Source organism: Bos mutus, chromosome 1 (genome assembly GCF_027580195.1).
Source record: "Bos mutus isolate GX-2022 chromosome 1, NWIPB_WYAK_1.1, whole genome shotgun sequence".
Taxonomy (NCBI): Eukaryota; Metazoa; Chordata; class Mammalia; order Artiodactyla; family Bovidae; genus Bos; species Bos mutus.
Window position 1 is genome coordinate 44,833,931 of NC_091617.1, and position 21,624 is coordinate 44,855,554.

General features: G+C 36.1%; 2 protein-coding genes across 18 annotated transcripts in view; both read right to left on the reverse strand.

The window, feature by feature from the left end:
• Nucleotides 1–2,188, reverse strand: part of IMPG2 (interphotoreceptor matrix proteoglycan 2) — an 87,168-nt gene extending 84,980 nt beyond the window's left edge. For all 4 annotated transcript variants that reach the window (XM_070368706.1, XM_070368711.1, XM_070368704.1 and 1 more), the window contains exon 1: nt 311–2,188. In XM_070368706.1, the coding sequence (XP_070224807.1) occupies nt 311–641 (331 nt within the window). In that variant the 5' untranslated portion in view covers nt 642–2,188. The remainder of the gene's footprint in view (nt 1–310) is intronic.
• Nucleotides 2,189–2,326: 138 nt separating this feature from the next.
• SENP7 (SUMO specific peptidase 7) overlaps nt 2,327–21,624 on the reverse strand; it is a 185,669-nt gene continuing 166,371 nt past the window's right edge. For 8 of the 14 annotated variants that reach the window (XM_070368720.1, XM_070368745.1, XM_070368744.1 and 5 more), the window contains 7 exons: nt 17,374–17,466; nt 16,566–16,735; nt 15,590–15,642; nt 9,013–9,056; nt 8,853–8,921; nt 7,902–8,052; nt 2,327–4,147 (listed from right to left, as the gene is read on the reverse strand). In XM_070368720.1, coding sequence (XP_070224821.1) covers nt 4,010–4,147; nt 7,902–8,052; nt 8,853–8,921; nt 9,013–9,056; nt 15,590–15,642; nt 16,566–16,735; nt 17,374–17,466 — 718 coding nt within the window. In that variant the 3' untranslated portion in view covers nt 2,327–4,009. The remainder of the gene's footprint in view (nt 4,148–7,901; nt 8,053–8,852; nt 8,922–9,012; nt 9,057–15,589; nt 15,643–16,565; nt 16,736–17,373; nt 17,467–21,624) is intronic. The other 6 variants (XM_070368746.1, XM_070368743.1, XM_070368742.1 and 3 more) reach the window with 3 other exon arrangements.

Below are 21,624 nucleotides of genomic sequence, written 5' to 3' on the forward strand. Positions count from 1 at the left end.
GTTCATTTGTACCATTTTTTTTACACTCTACATACAAGTGATACTTTATGATAAACTGGTACTTTTAAAGTACTTAAATGATTTTAAACCATGTCCATGTCCTCTCTTAAAATAATATAAACTTTTCTCTGAAGCTATATAAATACCAAATTCTTAATAAGTCTGTTTTCCATGGTTAGTAGAAAGATAATATTTGGTTCAGTCTCTACCAAAAGTATGACAAATTTTGAATTGTAAAGAAATACAACAACTGTTTTTGAACTACGTTTGAATTTCACCATGGAGCCCAAGGGTATGAATATTTGCTTACCTCGGACTTTAAAATATTTCACATGGTTTGCCACAGCCTCTGTAACACTTTCATCTGGGCAAGTTTTCACACCATTAGGAAATAAAGTAGATCGCTTTCTTCTGAGCAACCAATGTCTCTCAGTTTCTCTGCTGTCCAGAGGTTGTTTCTTTTTAGCAGATAGAGAAGAATCTGTGGATTCTGAGTCAGTCTGGAGAAAAGAAACTGTACTCTTGGGTTCTTGGATCTCTTCTAAAGACAAGTATGTTTGTGCTACAGAGTGAAAGCATAAACAAAACTGATGATGATGAATGAAGATACAGAATGAGAGGAAATAAACAAAAACTGACATCTGCACTATGTCTGGATTTTTAACTCAATGCTCAAATTACAGGCCTATATGCTTCAAGAGAATGACGTATTCAATTTTTTCTCCATTTAATTCCTCCTCTTTATTTCAAGACTGTTAGTTATTGAAACCAAGTATATATTCAATTTCAACACAAGAAATAAGAAGAGGTAAGGTGTGAATCAAGAAACATTAATGAAGAGGAAAACCAGAATTATTGAAGAAATTATCACACAGTTTAAATGAAGCAATATTAAAGATTGATAGAGTAATATTTGATTCAATTCCTTACAGCAATCATATCAAATAATGTTTTTAGAGAAAATATACTACAGATATAAAGAAAAATTTTAAAAGTAACACAGATTTTTAAATACCTGTTAACGATGGAAGGTTTCCTTCTATCAGGACAAATATCAAAATACACAGAGAAATCTTCCCAAAATGAGGAAACATAATCATTTGAGCCAAAACCAAAAGGAGGAGGAGAGGCCAAACTCTGTAACTGAAAAGCCTTGAAATGTCCAGTAACAAACTGTTACAGAAGAAGTCTAACATTTATAAGTTTATGTTTAAGAACTAACAACCATTCCAAAATCATTATAAATTAGCTGAATAAAAATGGTGTCCTTTCAAAGTACCTCTCCCTTCTTTTCTGAAATAACTAACATGCTATGAGAGCAGGAGAGATAAGCTAATTAGGACAGATGGGAAGAGACAATTTCTTTGTTCTAATCTAGTCAGCTAAGCTCTTTACTAACACTATCCTTGCCTTTAATAAGCAGTCCACATAAAAATAATGTTTCCCCCAAAATAATAATGTTACACATACAACTCAGAATTTTACAATTTTTCTCCATCTATTAGATTTACATATTCTCTGATATTCTCTACAACTGATTTAGAAGCATAAAATGCCCAGACCAACTATACTTGTCTACATCAGAAATAGAGAACTACATATAAAATAAAATCAGTTTTCTTGGAGCTGTTTCTGTTTATAATAAATCTACTGTCTTGTAAGCTACTGTCTGTCCCTCCTTGATTAAAAAACTTGAAAATCTTCCACTGTAACCACTCTATCTCCTTCCTCATCTATAAAATAGAACAGGAATAGTAAAAATAACTCATGATAGAGATAGTGTAAGCATTACAGAAATATTAAACTTTTTCTAAATCCTAGTTAAGTGACTGGCTTATGACTTTAAAAAGAAAGTCAAGTTTGTTTTTTTATCCCAAGAATTGTGAAATAAAAACAGTATTAGCTTCTTTAAGAAGGCTTTCCCTTTCCACTGACAACGCTCTTGCAACCTCTCTACCAGCTCTCAGTATCACAGTCACACACATACCCTAAGCTGAACACACTCTGGTGATGCCAAAGAAACCATGATTTTTTTAAACAAGCATACTGAAACTGTTCATGTGTTCATTTCTCCTATTAGACTATAAATGACCTAGGAATAAGAGCTGTCATTCATTTTTTTCTACCTTGTACATTTCCTGATAGTAGTAGATGCTCAAAAAATGTTCCCTGAACCGACAATCAAAATTAGCATATGCCTGTTAAAACAGAAGAAAAATTAATCTAAGCATCAATTATATGACATGTACTGAGTATCACACAATTTAAAATTTCTATCTAAAAATCGGTCACCTTTTGTAAGGAAAAAAATTACACCTCAGCCTAATGAATTGGAAATATGTTTAATATAAAATGTTGGTATTCTCAAAGCATTATTTCCATATGAATTTACGAAAACGGATTTTAAACAATCTTCAAAACATATAAGGGACAGTGGTTTCTTTGAAAAACATACAAACAAAAGTTAAGAAGTCACAATAAGATGTATTATATACTTGTTTTCTCAAAATTAGATATACAAAACAATGAATAGTCATCTTAAAAAGTTCCCTCCCCAACAAAGACACTGGGAATGAAACATGTAATTATAACTGTTTTTATAGGAACTCTCCAAAGGACAAATATCTTTAACAATAAAAAGGTGATGACACAAACATAAGGACACTAAGGCTTAACTCAAGTCACATGATTCTGAAATAAAACATCCCAATTGTTAGCTTCATCTTAAATTGCCTTTCCTTCACTGCTATACAGTTACAACATAAATCTAAGAGATGCCTAAAAGAGAAGATTAAAATAATATTATTAAAAAAATTTTCTTATCTGAGAAAATACAATATAATTGTCCCCTCAAAATATTCCTGATAACATTAGAAGGTTGTAAAGAGTTGAATCATATGTAATACCATCATTATCACATCAATTCAGGACTGTTACCTGTCAGAACATTTAATAAAAACTTATGCTCCATCTGGTTCTTAAGTCTCTAAAAATTACAATTGAAAAATATAAAAGCAATGAAAGCAATCTGGCTTTTGCAGACAAATACTGGGTAAACAGAGCTATAAAATTATGTATTCAGTCCTAACAATTAGTATATAAGAATTTGAGGATTTTTTTTTTAATTAAAGTTATGAAGACACCAGTTTTATCTTCTATACTTACAGAAACTGTATACATATTCTGGGATGTCAGAGTAGGATAGGAGTCAATATTTACATAGCTATACCTCAAATAAACTAAGTTGAGCTACATATGCAATTTTTTGTGATAGCTAAATTTTTTGCTCCAAATTCACTCTGAATGAACGAACTAAATTCTCAGATCCCCACACATGACAGCAAAAGAAACAAAACAAACAACAGTTAGAGGAACAGTTCCATTTAGCAACTGAGAAAAATAAGCTGCGCTTTGAAAGAGTGAATTCTTATCACCATCCTAACATTGTTTTCTCTTATGCTATACAGAAGGGATGCCGTAAATGGCATTTTCTGAAGCCTTGATACTAAATTCTTTTTTTAAAAAAATACATAGTATTCATACTGCATGCTTGAGCTGCAAAGAATAAAACTACAATACAATGTGACTTGTCAACCAATTTGACAAGCACTGGGGCTGGCACCAGGGAGGACCTAACTCCCTTCCACTCCCAGTTATGTGGAAGTACAGATCACACAGCTGTATTATCTACAAAAACATTCCCACATTACATATACTGTTGCATAATCCAATCATATTTAATCAGAAAATATTTATGAAATATTTTGAATCAAATATTTATGAAACTTTAATTCCTATCTAATACATTAATCTATATTACACCCATTTCCACTCCATCTATCAGATCCCAACAATTCTAATAATATGTCTTATATATTTTAAATAATGTACAATGACTTATAAAACTACTGCAAGTTATTTTCTTCTCTGTGAGCTGGCCGACACAAATGCCGGTAAGCGGCTTTCCAGTAATCGTATAGAGCATCTGTGTCATGTTTGTACAGATTAACTAGCTACTGCTGCCCTTCTGCTGCTGTAAATGAAGCTTCAAAATGAGCTCTCGAATATCTTCCCGTTTGGTCTTTATTACATGACGAGGGAACCATTTCTCCAGATGAATTGGAAGTTCAAAGTTAACAATAGGATCCTAATGAGAGAAAAGACAATGTAATCACTTTAGCAGTATAATTCAAATTCACTCAAAATTCATTTTTATAAGAAATGAGAAATTGCTAACTTTTTAAAATACCAAATCCCACTGCTGGGCATACACACTGAGGAAACCAGAAGGGAAAGAGACACGTGTACCCCAATGTTCATCGCAGCACTGTTTATAATAGCCAGGACATGGAAGCAACCTAGATGTCTATCAGCAGATGAATGGATAAGAAAGCTGTGGTACATATACACAATGGAGTATTACTCAGCCATTAAAAAGAAAACATTTGAATCAGTTCTAATGAGATGGATGAAACTGGAGCCTATTATACAGAGTGAAGTAAGCCAGAAGGAAAAACACCAATACAATATAATAACGCATACATATGGAATTTAGAAAGATGGTAACAATAACCCTGTGTACGAGACAGCAAAAGAGACACTGATGTATAAAACAGTCTTATGGACTCTGTGAGAGAGGGAGAGGGTGGGATGATTTGGGAGAATGGCATTGAAACATGTAAAATATCATGTATGAAATGAGATGCCAGTCCAGGTTCGATGCACCATACTGGATGCTTGGGGCTGGTGCACTGGGACGACCCAGAGGGATGGTATGGGGAGGGAGGAGGGAGGGGGGTTCAGGAAGGGGAACACATGTATACCTGTGGCGGATTCATTTTGATATTTGGCAAAACTAATACAATTATGTAAAGTTTAAAAAAAAAAAAAATAACAGCTTTAGTGAGACATAATTCACATAACATACAATTCACCTAAAGTATTCAATCGAATGATTTTCAGTATATTCAAAGTTGTGCAACCATCACCACAATCAACTTCAGAGTATTTTCATTAAACTGCTAACTTTCGAACATCAAAATTAAACACCATATGTTCTGCTACAATTCATTTAAGTGAATTAGCGCAAACAGAATTAGTAAACAATGATTCAGTACAACAAAGAAGTCAGGTTGGTCTGAACACCATCTTCTCCAACATGTTACTATTTTGTACTATTAAAACAAAGAGAAAAGCCAGCAGTAAATGAAGAATCTCAGATAAAAAACAGAAAATTCTACATTAGTACCTTCTTTTAGTCTAGGAAAACAACCAATTTAGTAGTTTCAAGAATTGCTACATTTTCCATTATGTTAAGCTTAACAAGGAAGTTGCAACTGCAAAGACAATTCTGCCTGTCTTCAAGAAAATAAACAAATAAATGCTGAAGACTACCCTAGATCAAGAACCTGATCTGCCTCTTGAGAAATCTGTATGCAGGTCAGGAAGCAACAGCTAGAACTGGACATGGAACAACAGACCGGTTCCAAATAGGAAAAGGAGTACATCAAGGCTGTATATTGTCACCCTGCTTATTTAACTTATATGCAGAGTACATCATGAGAAACGCTGGACTGGAAGAAGCACAAGTTGGAATCAAGATTGCCGAGAGAAATAGCAATAACCTCAGATATGCAGATGATACCACCCTTATGGCAGAAAGTGAAGAGGAACTAAAAAGCCTCTTGATGAAAGTGAAAGAGGAGAGTGAAAAAGTTGGCTTAAAGCTCAACATTCAGAAAACGAAGATCATGGCATCCGGTCCCATCACTTCATGGGAAATAGATGGGGAAACAGTGGAAACAGTGTCAGACTTTATTTTTGGGGGCTCCAAAATCACTGCAGATGGTGACTGCAGCCATGAAATGAAAAGACGCTTTCTCCTTGGAAGGAAAGTTATGACCAACCTAGACAGCATATTCAAAAGCAGAGACATAACTTTGCCAACAAAGGTCCGTCTAGTCAAGGCTATGGTTTTTCCCGTGGTCATGTATGGATGTGAGTGTTGGACTGTGAAGAAGGCTGAGCGCCGAAGAATTGATGCTTTTGAACGTGGTGTTGGAGAAGACTCTTGAGAGTCCCTTGGACTGCAAGGAGATCCAACCAGTCCATTCTGAAGGAGATCAGTGCTGGGATTTCTTTGGAGGGAATGATGCTGAAGCTGAAATTCCAGTACTTTGGCCATCTCATGCGAAGAGCTGACTCATTGGAAAAGACTCTGATGCTGGGAGGAATTGAGGGCAGGAGGAGAAGGGGACGACAGAGGATGAGATGGCTGGATGGCATCACTGACTCGATGGACTTGAGTCTGAGTGAACTCCGGGAGTTTGTGATGGACAGGGAGGCCTGGCGTGCTGCGATTCATGGTGTCACAAAGAGTCGGACACGACTGAGCGACTGAACTGAACTGAACTGACCCTAGATCATGTTTATAAATCTGATGAAACTATTAGAAGCTAGATGTAAGAAGGACTTACTTAAAAAGGAAATTAAGAATCCCAGGGTTTAAAGCTGAAATGATGGGCTGACTGTGATTCTAGGAGCATATGTCAGTGGAAATTTAACTGTGCAAGTATTTTTATTTGAATTAATGTTGTTTTTCTTAGGCCTAGTTACAAAGTTCCACAGGTTTTGAGTGATCAATCTGAAACCTGTTTTTTTCCACCCACTGTCTGTTATATTAGTGCACAAATTTGTGAAACACAAGGTTTAGTTTTTTGAGTTCCCCACCCCCTAGGAATCTTAAGTGGTGCTACAACCTAAATGAGATGTATACTCTACAAACTGGGGCTACATAAAGTAGAATTATATAGCAGATTCAGAATATGTTATGTAATAAGACATTCTGGATAATCTAAAAACAAAATCAAATCTCTTTGGAAAGAGTATTAGAAGATCAGAATTCTCATCCTATAAGGCAGTTCCAGTGTAGAATAAAAAAGGAAAAAGAAAACATAATAACACATTTAGTGGTTTCCATTATGTATACCATCTTCTACTATAATCAATTCTCCCCAATTATATCAAAAGTTGTAACTGCATACTATAACCTTCATGCTTTGAAAGTACATTTAAGGATTATCTAAACAAGCCTCTGGTCAAAAATACCCTGTTTCTACAGCCATCTTCATAAATAATACTGGTTATGACTGAAGTAATAAGCTAACAGTTAAAAAAAAAAAAGAGTGATTCCTTACTATTTAAAACTCTTTTTAATGTTGCTACAGTTCGTATAGAATCTCTGACGAGCTAGAAAATAATACCCATTCTTGTCATTGTACTTATGTAGCTGATGGTTTTCTGAGATTCTTCAATACACAAGTCTTTGGTCTTGAAATTTTTCTTCAGCTTTGTCTGTCTTATTCTCTCTCTGCCTCGAATCCATCTGCGACTCCAATTATATGTAAATTAGACTTTTGACTGTACCATATTTGTCTCTTTTGCGCTGCTCTCTTCTTTACATGCTTTTTCCTTTCTTAGCTACAGTGGGATACTTTCTAGTGTCCTTTTTTAAAGTTCCCTGATCCTAGTGTCCTTTTTTAAAGTTCCCTGATCCTGTCTTCTGTTGTATTCAGTCTGCTATTAAACCCAGCCAGTAAGTTCTTAATTTTAGATATATCAGTATGCACTTTCAGTTCTAGAATATCCACTCAACACTTTTTTTAAAAGCAGATTCCATTTTCACCCATATTGTTCATCTTTGACTATTTTCTCCAATAAATTAATCAAATTATTTTAAAGTTCTTATCTTTTAACTCCAATATTTGGGTTATATATGGTTCTATGTCTTTTTTTTTTTTTCTTGATTACCTCTAACATTTTCCTGCTTCTTTGCTTGCCCAATAATTTGTGATTATATGTTAGTAACTGTGAATAAAAAACTTATTTATATCTTTACATACCTTAAAGAAGCTTTCCACATATTGCAGTAAATACACACCACAATCACTGCTATTATCCTGTTTAGGAACTTTAGGGCACAGGTCCACCATGTTTGTTTTGCTGAATTCACGGTGAGTTTTTCGTTTAACTTCCCATTCTACCTCTAAATACCTTAAATCAACAAAATGTAGAATGACGTGAATAGAACTTTCTTTACTGTTATGTAAGCTTTCACAAGGACTTCCCTGGTGGCTCAGATGGTAAAGTGTCTGTCTACAATGCAGGAGACCTGGGTTAGAGCCCTGGGTTGGGAAGATCCCCTGGAGAAGGAAATGGCAACCCACTCCAGTACAATTGCCTGGAAAATCCCATGGACAGAGGTGCCTGGTAGGCTACAGTCTATGGGGTCGCAAAGAGTCGGACACGACTGAGCAACTTCACTTTCACTTTTCACTTTCAAACTTTCACGAAGATGTAAAAGCCTCTGCTGCCAAATATGTTGCCTCCAGCCACATTTCAAAAGACTTAAACCTTAACAGCACAAATTATAACTTGTGAGGCTTCAAAAATGCTAATAAAATCATCTGAGTTTCAAACTAAAAACTAGACTTTTTTCAACAACTCAACTTTTACAACTTATATAAGTCACTTATATTTACAAAGTAAACTTCAGTTGCTAGTTTTTTCCAGATCCTATAGCAAATTTTAAAATTACCAACAGACACACAAAATAAGAATGTGAAAGAGTTTTTTCCTAAAGTGTTACTTTTGTTCAATTGTGAATACAAATTTCAAATTTACTTTTGATATAAATCCTTGAGAAATGTTTTATACATAATGGGGTTATTATTAATTAGATTTATAGACCTCACGTAAGTATTAATAAAATATAACTTCTGATCTAATTTTATAAGTAATTCTTAAGGCAACTTACCAATTATTGAGATTATAGTAAAATCATCACTACTTACTCTCGTAAATTCTGAACTGTGTTTTGTATAGAAGCAGCTTTCAAGGAATCTAGTATGAGAATGCATGGCCTATGAAAAGCAAAGAAAGAAATCAAGATGTACGTATTTGTATATGAAGTAAACATAAATATCTAAACTATGTGTTACAGCATGTACGCACCTTTTACACATCTTCTTTGGTACTGTCACATTCATCTCAGGACTCTGAAATAACATGAATTTTTATGACTTTGAAATTAAAGCCAGTTTGAATAAATAAATTTTCAGTCATTTTAAAAAATGTTTCAAATAACTTTAAAATTTCAAATGAGAGTTCTTTTCATCATCTCAACTAAGCCAAATTCGTTTTTAAAATTTATTATTTTCTGTCACTGGTGAAAGACTTTATAAACTTTCACATGTGACCTTAAGAAGTTATGGAGCTTTAAAATAGCCTAAAAACAAACTGGAACTTGAATTACTTGTATTCAGAGTTGCCATCTTAAACAAAGATAAACAAGTTAATTGAATCTGTCCTTAATCACATTTTCTTAACTCAGTAAATGAAGTCAGTAGCGACACACTTCTCCCTTTTGAAGCACAAGAAGCAAAGTATTAATGTATATTAAGGGACAAGAGAGGGCTTCCCTTGTGGCTCAGCTGGTAAAGAATCACCTGCAAAGTGGGAGACCTGGGTTCAGTCCCTGGGTTGGGAAGATCCCCTGGAGCAGGGAAAGGCTTCCCACTCCAGTATTCTGGCCTGGAGAATTCCATGAACTGTATAGTCTATGGGGTTGCAAAGAGTTGGACACAACTGAGCAACTTTTCACTTTCACTTTCAAGGACAAGAGATGGGGTATTTTGTTATTTTTGCTGACAAATTTAAGAATCAATAGATCAAACTTTCTTTAATATGCAGAACTTCTCAGTTATCTTTATTATGCTAATGTAACAGTAAATCTCAAAGACGGAAATAGAACACAGGATTTACTCAGCTTCAGTTCAGTTAAGTCGCTCAGTCGTGTCCGACTCTTTGCGACCCCAGGAATCGCAGCACGCCAGACCTCCCTGTCCATCACAAACTCCCGGAGTTCACTCAGACTCACATCCATCAACTCAGTGATGCCATCCAGCCCTCTCATCCTCTGTCGTCCCCTTCTCCTCCTGTCCCCAATCCCTCCCAGCAACAGTCTTTTCCAATGAGTCAACTCTTTGTATGAGGTGGCCAAAGTACTGGAGTTTCAGCTTTAGTATCATTCCTTCCAAAGAAATCCCAGCGCTGATCTCCTTCAGAATGGACTGATTGGATCTCCTTGCAGTCCAAGGGACTCTCAAGAGTCTTCTCCAACACCACAGTTCAAAAGCATCAATTCTTCGGCACTCAGCCTTCTTCACAGTCCAACTCTCACATCCATACACGACCACGGGAAAAACCATAGCCTTGACTAGACGGACCTTTGTTGGCAAAGTTATGTCTCTGCTTTTGAATATGCTGTCTAGGTTGGTCATAACTTTCCTTCTAAGGAGTAAGCATCTTTTCATTTCATGGCTGCAGTCACCATCTGCAGTGATTTTGGAGCCCCCAAAAATAAAGTCTGACACTGTTTCCACTGTTTCCCCATCTATTTCCCATGAAGTGATGGGACCTGATGCCATGATCTTCGTTTTCTGAATGTTGAGCTTTAAGCCAACTTTTTCACTCTCCTCTTTCACTTTCATCAAGAGGTTTTTAAGTTCCCCTTCACTTTCTGCCATAACGGTGATGTCATTTGCATATCTGAGGTTATTGATATTTCTCTCGGCAATCTTGATTCCAGCTTGTGCTTCTTCCAGTCCAGAGTTTCTCATGATGTACTCTGCATAGAAGTTAAATAAGCAGGGTGACAATTTACAGCCTTGACGTACTCCTTTTCCTATTTGGAACCGGTCTGTTGTTCCATGTCCAGTTCTAACTGTTGCTTCCTGACCTGCATACAAATTTCTCAAGAGGCAGATCAGGTGGTCTGGTATTCCCATCTCTTTCAGAATTTTCCACAGTTTATTGTGATCCACACAGTCAAAGGCTTTGGCATAATCAATAAAGCACAAATAGATGTTTTTCTGGAACTCTCTTGCTTTTTCCATGATCCAGCAGATGTTGGCAATTTGATCTGTGGTTCCTCTGCCTTTTCTAAAACCAGCTTGAACTTCAGGAAGTTCACGGTTCACATATTGCTGAAGCCTGGCTTGGAGAATTTTGAGCATTACTTTACTAGCGTGTGAGATGAAGTGCAATTGTGTGGTAGTTTGAGTATTCTTTGGCATTGCCTTTCTTTGGGATTGGAATGAAAACTGACCTTTTCCAGTCCTGTGGCCACTGCTGAGTTTTCCAAATTTGCTGGCATATTGAGTGCAGCACTTTCACAGCATCATCTTTCAGGATTTGAAATAGCTCAACTGGAATTCCATCACCTCCACTAGCTTTGTTCATAGTGATGCTTCCTAAGGCCCACTTGACTTTCAATTCCAGGATGTGTGGCTGTAGCTGAGGGACCATAACATCGTGATTATCTGGGTCATGAAGATCTTTTTTGTATCATTCTTCTGTGTATTCTTGCCACCTCTTCTTAATATCTTCTGCTTCTGTTAGGTCCATACCATTTCTGTCCTTTATCGAGCCCATCTTTGCATGAAATGTTCCCTTGGTAGCTCTAATTTTCTTGAAGAGATCTCTAGTCTTTCCCATTCTGTTGTTTTCCTCTATTTCTTTGCATTGATCACTGAGGAAGGCTTTCTTATCTCTTCTTGCTATTCTTTGGAACTCTGCATTCAGATGCTTATATCTTTCCTTTTCTCCTTTGCTTTCGCCTCTCTTCTTTTCGCAGCTATTTGTAAGGCCTCCCCAGATAGCCATTTTGCTTTTTTGCATTTCTTTTCCATGGGGATGGTCTTGATCCTTGTCTCCTGTACAATGTCACAAACCTCATTCCATAGTTCATCTGGCACTCTATCTATCAGATCTAGGCCCTTAAATCTATTTCTCACTTCCACTGTATAATCGTAAGGGATTTGACTTAGGTCATACCTGAATGGACTAGTGGTTTTCCCTACTTTCTTCAATTTAAGTCTGAATTTGGCAATAAGGAGTTCATGATCTGAGCCACAGTCAGCTCCTGGTCTTGTTTTTGCTGACTGTATAAGCGTCTCCATCTTTGGCTGCAAAGAATATAATCAATCTGATTTCGGTGTTGACCATCTGGTGATGCCCATGTATAGAGTCTTCTCTTGTGTTGTTGGAAGAGGGTGTTTGTTATGACCAGTGCATTTTCTTGGCAAAACTCTATTAGTCTTTGCCCTGCTTCATTCCGTATTCCAAGGCCAAATTTGCCTGTTACTCCAGGTGTTTCTTGACTTCCTACTTTTGCATTCCAGTCCCCTATAATGAAAAGGACATCTTTTTTGGGTGTTAGTTCTAAAAGGTCTTGTAGGTCTTCAATAGGTTCAACTTCAGCTTCTTCAGCATTACTGGTTGGGGCATAGACTTGGATTACTGTGGTATTGAATGGTTTGCTTTGGAAACGAACAGAGATCATTCTGTCATTTTTGAGATTTCATCCAAGTACAGCATTTCGGACTCTTTTGTTGACCATGATGTTACTCAGTTACTCAGCTTAACTGACTTTAAAATCTTTTTTATCATAAATGCATCTTAAAACAGAACTCAATTTGGGAAACCTGCCTCTAGAAGCAAGAAAAAAACTCCCCTATTCTGCCACGGTGAAATTAAAGAAGAAAACCTTCCTTCTGCCCAGTCTGTTCCAGTGACAATAAAGACATAAGCCTTTGCCAGCGAGGCTACTGCTATCTGTATGTAAGAAAAATAATTAGGTGACTACCTTAATCAATTAAGATACCAAATCTAGACCATAAATATCAGTTTAGAGGTATATTTGAAGAAAAGTTAACAGTAACTATCTTAGCCACAGAAGTCATATGGATTAACCATGAGTCCACTTTGAATGATTTTTACCAACAATTTATAAAAATAGAAAGTGGAATGTAAAATATTGTATAGGAGGTGGTGACCAAAACCATCCCAAAGGAAAAAAAAAATGCAAGAAGGCAAAGTGGTTGTCTGAGGAGGCTGAGAAAAGCAGAGAAGCAAAAGGCAAGAGGAAAAGAGAAAGATATACCCAACTGAATGCAGAGTTAAGGAGAATAGTAAGGAGAGATAAGAAAGCTTTTTTACATAACCAATACAAAGAAATAAAGGGAAACAATAGAATGGGAAAGACTAGAGATCTCTTCAAGAAAATTGGAGATATCAAGAGAACATTTCATGCAACAATGGGCATGAAAAAAGAAACAGTAAGAACCTAACAGAAGCAGAAGGGATTAAGGAGCAGCAGCAAGAATATACAGAACTATACAAAAAAAGGTGTTAATGACCTGGATTAATGGCCTGTATAACCATGATAGTGTGGTCACTCACCTAGAAACAGAAAACCTGGAGTGTGACATCAAGTGGGCTTTAGGAAGCATTACTATGAACAAAGCTAGTGGAGGTGATGGAATTCCAGTTGAGCTATTTCAAATCCTAAAAGATAATGCTGTTAAAGTGCTCACTCAATATATCAGCAAATTTGGAAAACTCAGCAGTAGCCATAGGACTAGAAAAAGTCAGTTTTCAATCCAGTCCCAAAGAAGGGCAATGCCAAAGAATGTTCAAACTATCACACAATTGCATTCATTTCACATGCTAGGAAAGTAATGCTAAAAACCCTTCAAGCTAGGCTTCAGCAGTATGTGAACTGAGAATTTCCAGATGTACAAGCTGGATTTAGAAAAGGCAGAGGAAATAGAGATCAAATTGCCAACATTCATTGGATCATAGAGAAAGCAATGGAATTCCAGAAAAACATCCACTTCTGCTTCATTGACTATGCAAAAAGCCTTTGACTATGGAAAATTCTTAAAAGACATGGGAATACCAGACCACCTTACCTGTCTCCTGAGAAACCTATATGCAGGTCAAGAAGCAACAGTCAGAACTGGACATGGAACAACAGAATGGTTCAAAATTGGGAAAGGAGGATGTCAAGGCTGTATACTGCCACCCTGCTTATTTAACTTCTATGAGGAGTACATCATATGAAATGCTGGACTGGATGAATCACAGGCTGGAATCAAGTCGGTCAGGAAAAATATCAACAACCTCAGGTATGCAAATGATACTACTCTAGTGGTAGAAAGTGAAGAACTAAAGAGCCTCTTGATGTTGGTGAAAGAGGAGAGTAAAAAAGCTGGCTTTAAACTCAACAGTCAAAAAACTAAGATCATGGCATCTGGTCCCATCACTTCATGGCAAACAGCAGAGGAAAAAGTAGAAAGAGTGACAGATTTAGGCTCCAAAATCACTGTGGATGTTGACTGCAGCCATGAAAAGACACTTGGTCCTTGGAAGGAAAGCTAGACAAACCTACACAGTGTATTAAAACCAGAGACAACACTTTGCTGACAAAGGTTTGTATAGCCAAAGCTATGGTTTTTCCAGCAGTCATGTACAGATGTGAGAGCAGGAACTTAAAGAAGGCTGAAAGTGAAAGTCACTCAGTCATGTCAGACTCTTTGCAACTGCATCAACTATACAGTCCATGGAATTCTCTAGGCTAGAATACTGGAGTGGGTAGCCTTTCCCTTCTCCAGGGAATCTTCCCAACCCAGGGATCGAATCCCATCTCCCACTTACAGGCGGATTCTTTACCAGTTGAGCCACAAGGGAAGCCCAAAGAAGGCTGAGCACTGAAAAATTGATGCTTTTGAATTGTGTTGCTGGACAAGACTCTTCAGAGTCTCTGGACTGCAAGGAGATCCAACCAGTCAATCCTAAAAGAAATCAACCCTGAATATTGATTGGAGGACTGATGCTGAAGCTGAAGCTCCAATACTTTGACCACCTGATACAAAGAGCTGTCTCATTGAAAAAGACCCTGATGCTGGGAGAGACTGAGGGCAGGAAGAGAAGGAGGCAACAGAGGATGAGAAGGTTGGAGAGCATCACCAACTCCATGGACATGTATTTGAGCTCCCACTAACTCTGGGAGATAGTGAAGGACAGGGAAGCCTGGCATGCTGTAGTCCATGGGATCACAAAGAGTTGGATATGACAGCAAGTGAACAACAATTATTGCAAAAATTGATGAAATGATGAAGAATAAAAGTACATTTTCCCATAGAAATTGGAAAATTAGCTGACCAAGAAAGATGATCAGATAAACTACTAAATAAATGAATCTAGGAAGTTAAAGTAAGATAAACAGATGCAAAAAGAAAGACAATTTCCCTTGATATCTTTCCTATATCAACAAAATAAATCAAAGAATCATGCTGCTGCTGCTGCTGCTGCTAAGTCGCTCTGTGCGACCCCATAGACGGCAGCCCATCAGGCTCCCCTGTCCCTGGGATTCTCCAGGCAAGAATAATGGAGTGGGTTGCCATTTCCTTCTCCAATGCATGAAAATGAAAAGTGAAAGTGAAGCCGCTCAGTCGTGTCAGACTCTTAGTGACCCCATGGACTGCAGCCCACCAGGGATCCGTCCATGGGATTCTCCAGGCAAGAGTACTAGAGCGGGCTGCCATTGCCTTCTCATAAATCAGCATAATTTAATCATATGGTCCACCTGTATCTGTCATAGCCTACCTAGCTAAGCCTTATTTGAGAGAGAGAATTGTTATATTCATGAGTTTTCCTCCCTTCACATTTATAAAAACACACTTACTTGAGAATCTTCTGTACCTGAGGACAGTGCGGAAGAAGTATGCAGATCATTATCTAGTTAGAAATAACAAAACAGTTATGTGTGTTTATTTTATGTCTACTACAAAGTAGTGGGATAAAAAATGTAATGTGTATGCACACTAGTAGTTAAAGGAAAAAGAATACCTGGGAACTACTCGATTTTTTTTAATGGTTAATATTACAAAAAAATTCAAGTGATAGATAAAACAGACAATGCTTAATCAGCTGTCATCAGACAATACATAAACCCTAGAGCCAAATCTTGAAATACCAGTTAGCTGGGCCAGTTTCCTATAAAAAGACAACCTTCATAGAATGCTCATTTATCAAAATCTCTGCTGTTTTAACGCAGAGGTCCATTAATTCGCCTAGTAATAATTCTTCTAACACATGATCATAGGGTATTGCATAAATAAACTTTTACAGCACAGGAGAATTAGACAAAATTGAAAATAATCAGTTATTTTTTCAGTTTTTCTTTCTCCCACAAAAGATACAGGCTTTGGCTAGTATTAATGTTAATGACTAATATTAATTGTGCTTGCTGCTTAGGCTACAGCTATAAAATATAGTTTGATTTTTTTCTCAAAGAAAGTAGGCTTATTTACCTACTTAAGATCTATCTGGGTTGCAACATAAAAATCATGGAAGAAAGAGACCCCTATATTACCTAATAAAATTACAAGTGTCAACACAACCTGTCTTGATTTATACCAAGAGAAAGAAAAAAAGGGTAGATTTCAAGTTATGCCTGAAGATACATGATATGTTTTCTTAGCAAGAATATTTTATAAAAAGTGCTATGATAAACTTAACAGTATAACTTTAAAATTACATTTTGTTTATACATGAGTCTACATGAAAATTTCAGATATTCTAATAAACTAAATGATAAAAAATAATTATACTATTTATACAACCTTGCAACCTCATATTGTTCTCTATAATCATTTTACCTTTGCCATCATTATTAAAAATATGATCCACATTTAGTTTATCACCTATTGTTCTGCTGTCATGGTGGGATTCCTCAGCCTGGGAGTACTGGGGTATAGTTTGTGGAAAATCTTCATATACAACTTCTTCTAACCATGGAAAACAAATGACTGCAAGATACCAGTGAGACCTGTTGAAAAAGAAATATAATCTTAACACAAAATCTAAACAATATAGAAGAATATGTTGTAGAACTATAGCTGAGAAGGTGGGTATGACGAATATTAATTCTGAAGAAGTTCACTGTAATATCTGAACAAACATTTCACAACTAATTTAAAAAGTACTACGACTTCTTAGGGTAAAATCTGAGTAATTCAAACTTACTTTTATATAATTAATATTTCCTGCTGAGGATTTGCTTTAATAAATAAACAGACTTACAGCATCATCTTTTTTTCTTTTAGTGCTTAAAGAGTTTGTTCTCTTAAATATTTGAAGATTCACCCTGAATGCTTTTTCTTTTTTGTTTAGAAAATCTTTTCTTGAGTACCCCTCACCTCCAAAAAAAAAACTATATGCCTCAGTCATTATAGTCTTGTGGGCATTTGTCATTTTATTTTTTTTCACTATATACAACATCAGCACTGTCAAACCAAAATCCAAGACAAATAATCTCATTTATTTTAGCTACTTCCTTAGAAAAAATTTAAACGTAACACCTTGATTGATATACCCATACTTTTTTACTGATTACTAATCTAAAAATGCACAAAGTACTTTTCTCCACCCTCCAATTTTTAAAAAAAAATAATCTGAAATACTCACGACTCATTTACAGGCACAAAGATGTAATCTTTGTTAAAGATGTTTATGTGACGAGTCCATGTTCTTACTCTCTTATGTCTTCTCTGAGCCATTCTGGGAATAAAAAGATAGATATATTTGGTAGACAAAAAATTCAAAATTTAAGATAAGAATTTCAAGAGTCATTTTATACACTGAAAAATGCTACTTTTAGTTTATTTAACCATCTTCTTCAAGATACATAATATTTAACAGACTGGAAAATGTGCTTTTATTAACATCTGGCTGTTTTTAAATATGACCACTATTTATAAACATAAAATAATGGATAAGAGAAAGGCAGCAATTCATAAAATGCTCTAGAGATTCTAAAAGTGTCTGGGAACAACTGTATATGAACAGCTATACCTATTTATTCTGATATAAAATACTATCATTAAACCTTAACAGAACTGTCTAAATGTTGTATGTGTGATGAGGGAGTTGTTAAAACTTAACGGAAGAGGAGGGATGAGGTATATATTCTTAAATTTTTAAAGATGAAACTCTTCTCCCTTTATCTCATTTATAGGAATATTATAGAACAAGGAATTCCCTGGCAGTTCAGTGGTTAAGACTTTGCTTTCCAATGCAGAGGATGCAGGTTCGATTCCTGTTCCGGGAGTTAAGACTCCACATGCCTCCTGGACAAAAGACCAAAACATACAACAGAAGCAATATTGTAACTAATTCAATAAAGACTTCAGAAATGGTCCACATCAAAGAAAAAAAAAAAAAAAGAACATCATAGGACAACGAGTTAAGCATATGCACCATCCATCTTTTATTTTATTTCTTTAATATTGAATTCGTAATAATGAAAATCACTCACACTGCCTTAAAGGAATTTACAAAATAATGAAGACAGAAAAAAAAACTACAACAAATAACTAAAATGTAAGTTTCATAAGGGATACAAATGAATTATGGTGATGGCATCTAAGAAAACCATCAAGAAAAAGGTTGGCCCACACAAATAATAGTTCCTTTTCTTTATGTCATTAGGGAGTTAAAGAAGGAAGATATCAAACCAAGTTTGGATGTCAAAAAAGGTTCTAGGAAAGGGATGGCATTTCACAGTTGCATAAAGGAGGTTATGGTATGATATTTGGCTCAGTCCTAGGAAGGACCTCTTTTTAGTTAGAAAATTAAACAAACAATGGTTTGTTCTTATATATTTATATACCAAGTAACACAGGAAACAGATATCTTTGCTCTATCCCTGTCCATGAGAATATCTAACCAAACTCACGGGAGTAGATGTTGGGAGTAAAATGGAATCCAGAATGGGCTAAAAGATGTGGTAGGAATCAGACACTACGCAAAAGAACAACTTTGTAAAATAATGAGTCATATGTTTACCAATTTTCTTATTTCAAAGTGATCCAACCATTACAATGATTATAAATAATTACTTTTACCTAGTACAGAATCTCTTTGTTTTCCATTTGAAAAATCTTAAAAGAGACAGCTGGTTTTCTTTTGTTTTATGTTGGTGTTTGATAAATTTCCTGATTATGCTAACCTTACGTCACTGGGAATACATCAGACTTTGGATGGAGCAAGGATGATAAGAGGGAATATAGGGCCACAATATAATCTCTTACACTCTGTTCCTAACTAACTGGAAAATTCTCAATTAAATGTCTAACAGTTCCCTCCTTGTTCAATAACATACATTATTATCTTTTGTTTTGAGTTCCTAGTACGTTCTAAGAACTGAGCAAAATGTACCAGGTATAGAGTAGAAAAAAAGACAGATGTAGTCCCCGACCTTATGGAGCTTATATTTTAGAATGAGAAACTGAAAAGAAAAAAAGCAAATATAAAAATTATTAGAAATAGTTTTAAAATAAACTAAGAAGTACCAGGACAGAAAAAAAAAAAAAGTGCCAGGAGAAGAAATTTCTGTCAGAAAACAGCAAAGAGCTTAGCATATTCAAAAACTAAAAGGAGGCAGGCTGAGCTGAAGTATAGTAAATGAAGGGAGAGGATGCTGTGAGACGAGTTTAGGGAGATGGACAGAACTGGATCTTGCTGAATCTCATAAACCACAGTGATGACTGTGTCTATCATTTAGTCTGCTATTTCCTAACGTTAATAGCTTGAGCTTCCTGTAGGATTCATTGGCCATAAATTATGGTTTGTATCACTTGCAAGTTTGTTTCTGGATTCTTTTTTTTTTTTAAGCCAATCTGTAGCAGTTCTTTGTGTGAATACTAACTATATACACATTAGCCAAGCATTAGTATGAGTATTGGTGTGTGTATATGTATGTATGTGTTCATATGTATATGGGTACATGTATATGAAGATATATTATGCATAAGATACATGTAATATCTCTCTTACCCTGGAAGAAGTCACTCATCTAATTTATTTTTGTCTTATGTTTATATATGATCAGGCAAATAAGATCTAAGTTTTTTCTAATTTTTTAATCAAAAACAAATTTTTAATACAGCAGAATCTACATTTTCATTTCCTCAGTTTCTAAGTAGGTATGCCAACTGCATAATCTCCACACTGACTAGTAATCTTAACACAAAATGTGGGATTAAGTGTAGGGTGCCAACCATCAATTTCAATACACATAAAATAAAAGAGGAGGGCATGAGAAATGTTAAATATCTAATTTGTTTACTACATCCTCCCCTTCCATATATCCCCCTCTGTTAACCCTAATTATAAGGAATATTTTCATACTGTGATTTTCTTCTTAGTTGATCCTGGAAGGCCTTGTCTACCAGCACAAATTTCAAACCTATAAAGACACTCAAAATACGGATGACCACACATTCCAGTTTGTCTAGGTATACAACCAATATACACAGGTTGCCCAATGTAGCTATTAATAGAGCCTCCTTTTATTCACTCAAGTGTTCCAATTTAGACCATAAATTATACAGCTGCAATACTATAAATAAGAGAAAGAGCTTGAACTTTGACATCAGAAAGCTATATCCAACTTCTGATAACTTATCTAACTTTTTTAAGCTTCAGTTCACAACAATGGCCATTTATCTCATAAGACTATTGTAGAATCAAACAATAACCTTATGTTCACTGTCCTGGTTCCAAGCAGGTACTCAATAAATGTTAATACTCTCTCTATTGCTATTCTTTTTCTCCAACAACACAACAAACTCAGTTTACCCATTTAATCATCTTTTTAGTTGCTTATTGCTCCTATTATTTTAATGGAATGAAACAACTCCCACAGTCATCTTATTGAAGGCCATCAAGTGAAACAAAAACATCTCTGGACCAGCGGTTAAAAGATAAAGATTTAAGTACCATCAGTCTGTCACTTTATCAGAATTCTGACAATCTTCATTGGCCTGCTTCCTCGTCTGAAAAATGCCTTACATATCTAAAATCACTGTTTTGGGAAGAAATAATGTACAAAAACGTACCTTGTAAAGTGGTAGAAAGATGTTTACATTAACTTTTTTAAAAAAATAAAAACTCTTAATTTTATCATATGCCTACCACACAGATTATTACACAGAGTATTAGGGGTGGGGAGAAAGATGAAATGGCTCTCTGCTCACAACTATTCAAGTTACTGCTAAGATTAAAAAAAAATCACTCCTTCTTCTTTTTTGCCTATCCCTAACCACTGCTCAGACCCTGATGCTGGCAAAGACTGAAGGTGGGAGGAGAAGGGGATGACAGAGGATGAGATGGTTGGATGGCATCATCGACTCAATGGACATGAGTTTGGGTGGACTCTGGGAGTTGGAGATGGACAGGGAGGCCTGGCGTGCTGCAGTCCATGGGGTCCAGGGAGTCGGACACAACTGAGTGACTGAACTGAACCACTGCTCTGTAAGTTTTAGAATTAATCAAAAAAATACTTGGACAGAAATTCAGCTAAATTGTGGGCACAAACATAGTATTTTTTATAATGTTGCTGCTGCTGCTGCTAAGTCGCTTCAGTCGTGTCCGACTCTGTGCGACCCATAGACAGCAGCCCACCAGGCTCCGCCGTCCCCAGGATTCTCCAGGCAAGAACACTGGAGTGGGTTGCCATTTCCTTCTCCAATGCATGAAAGTGAAAAGTGAAAGTGAAATCGTTCAGTCGTGTCCGACCCTCAGCGACCCCATGGACTGCAGCCTTCCAGGCTCCTCCATCTATGGGATTTTCCAGGCAAGAGTACTGGAGTGGGGTGCCATTTTTTATAATGTTACCTCAGTTTAATTAAATAGTAGTATGTTAGTGCGAGTCCA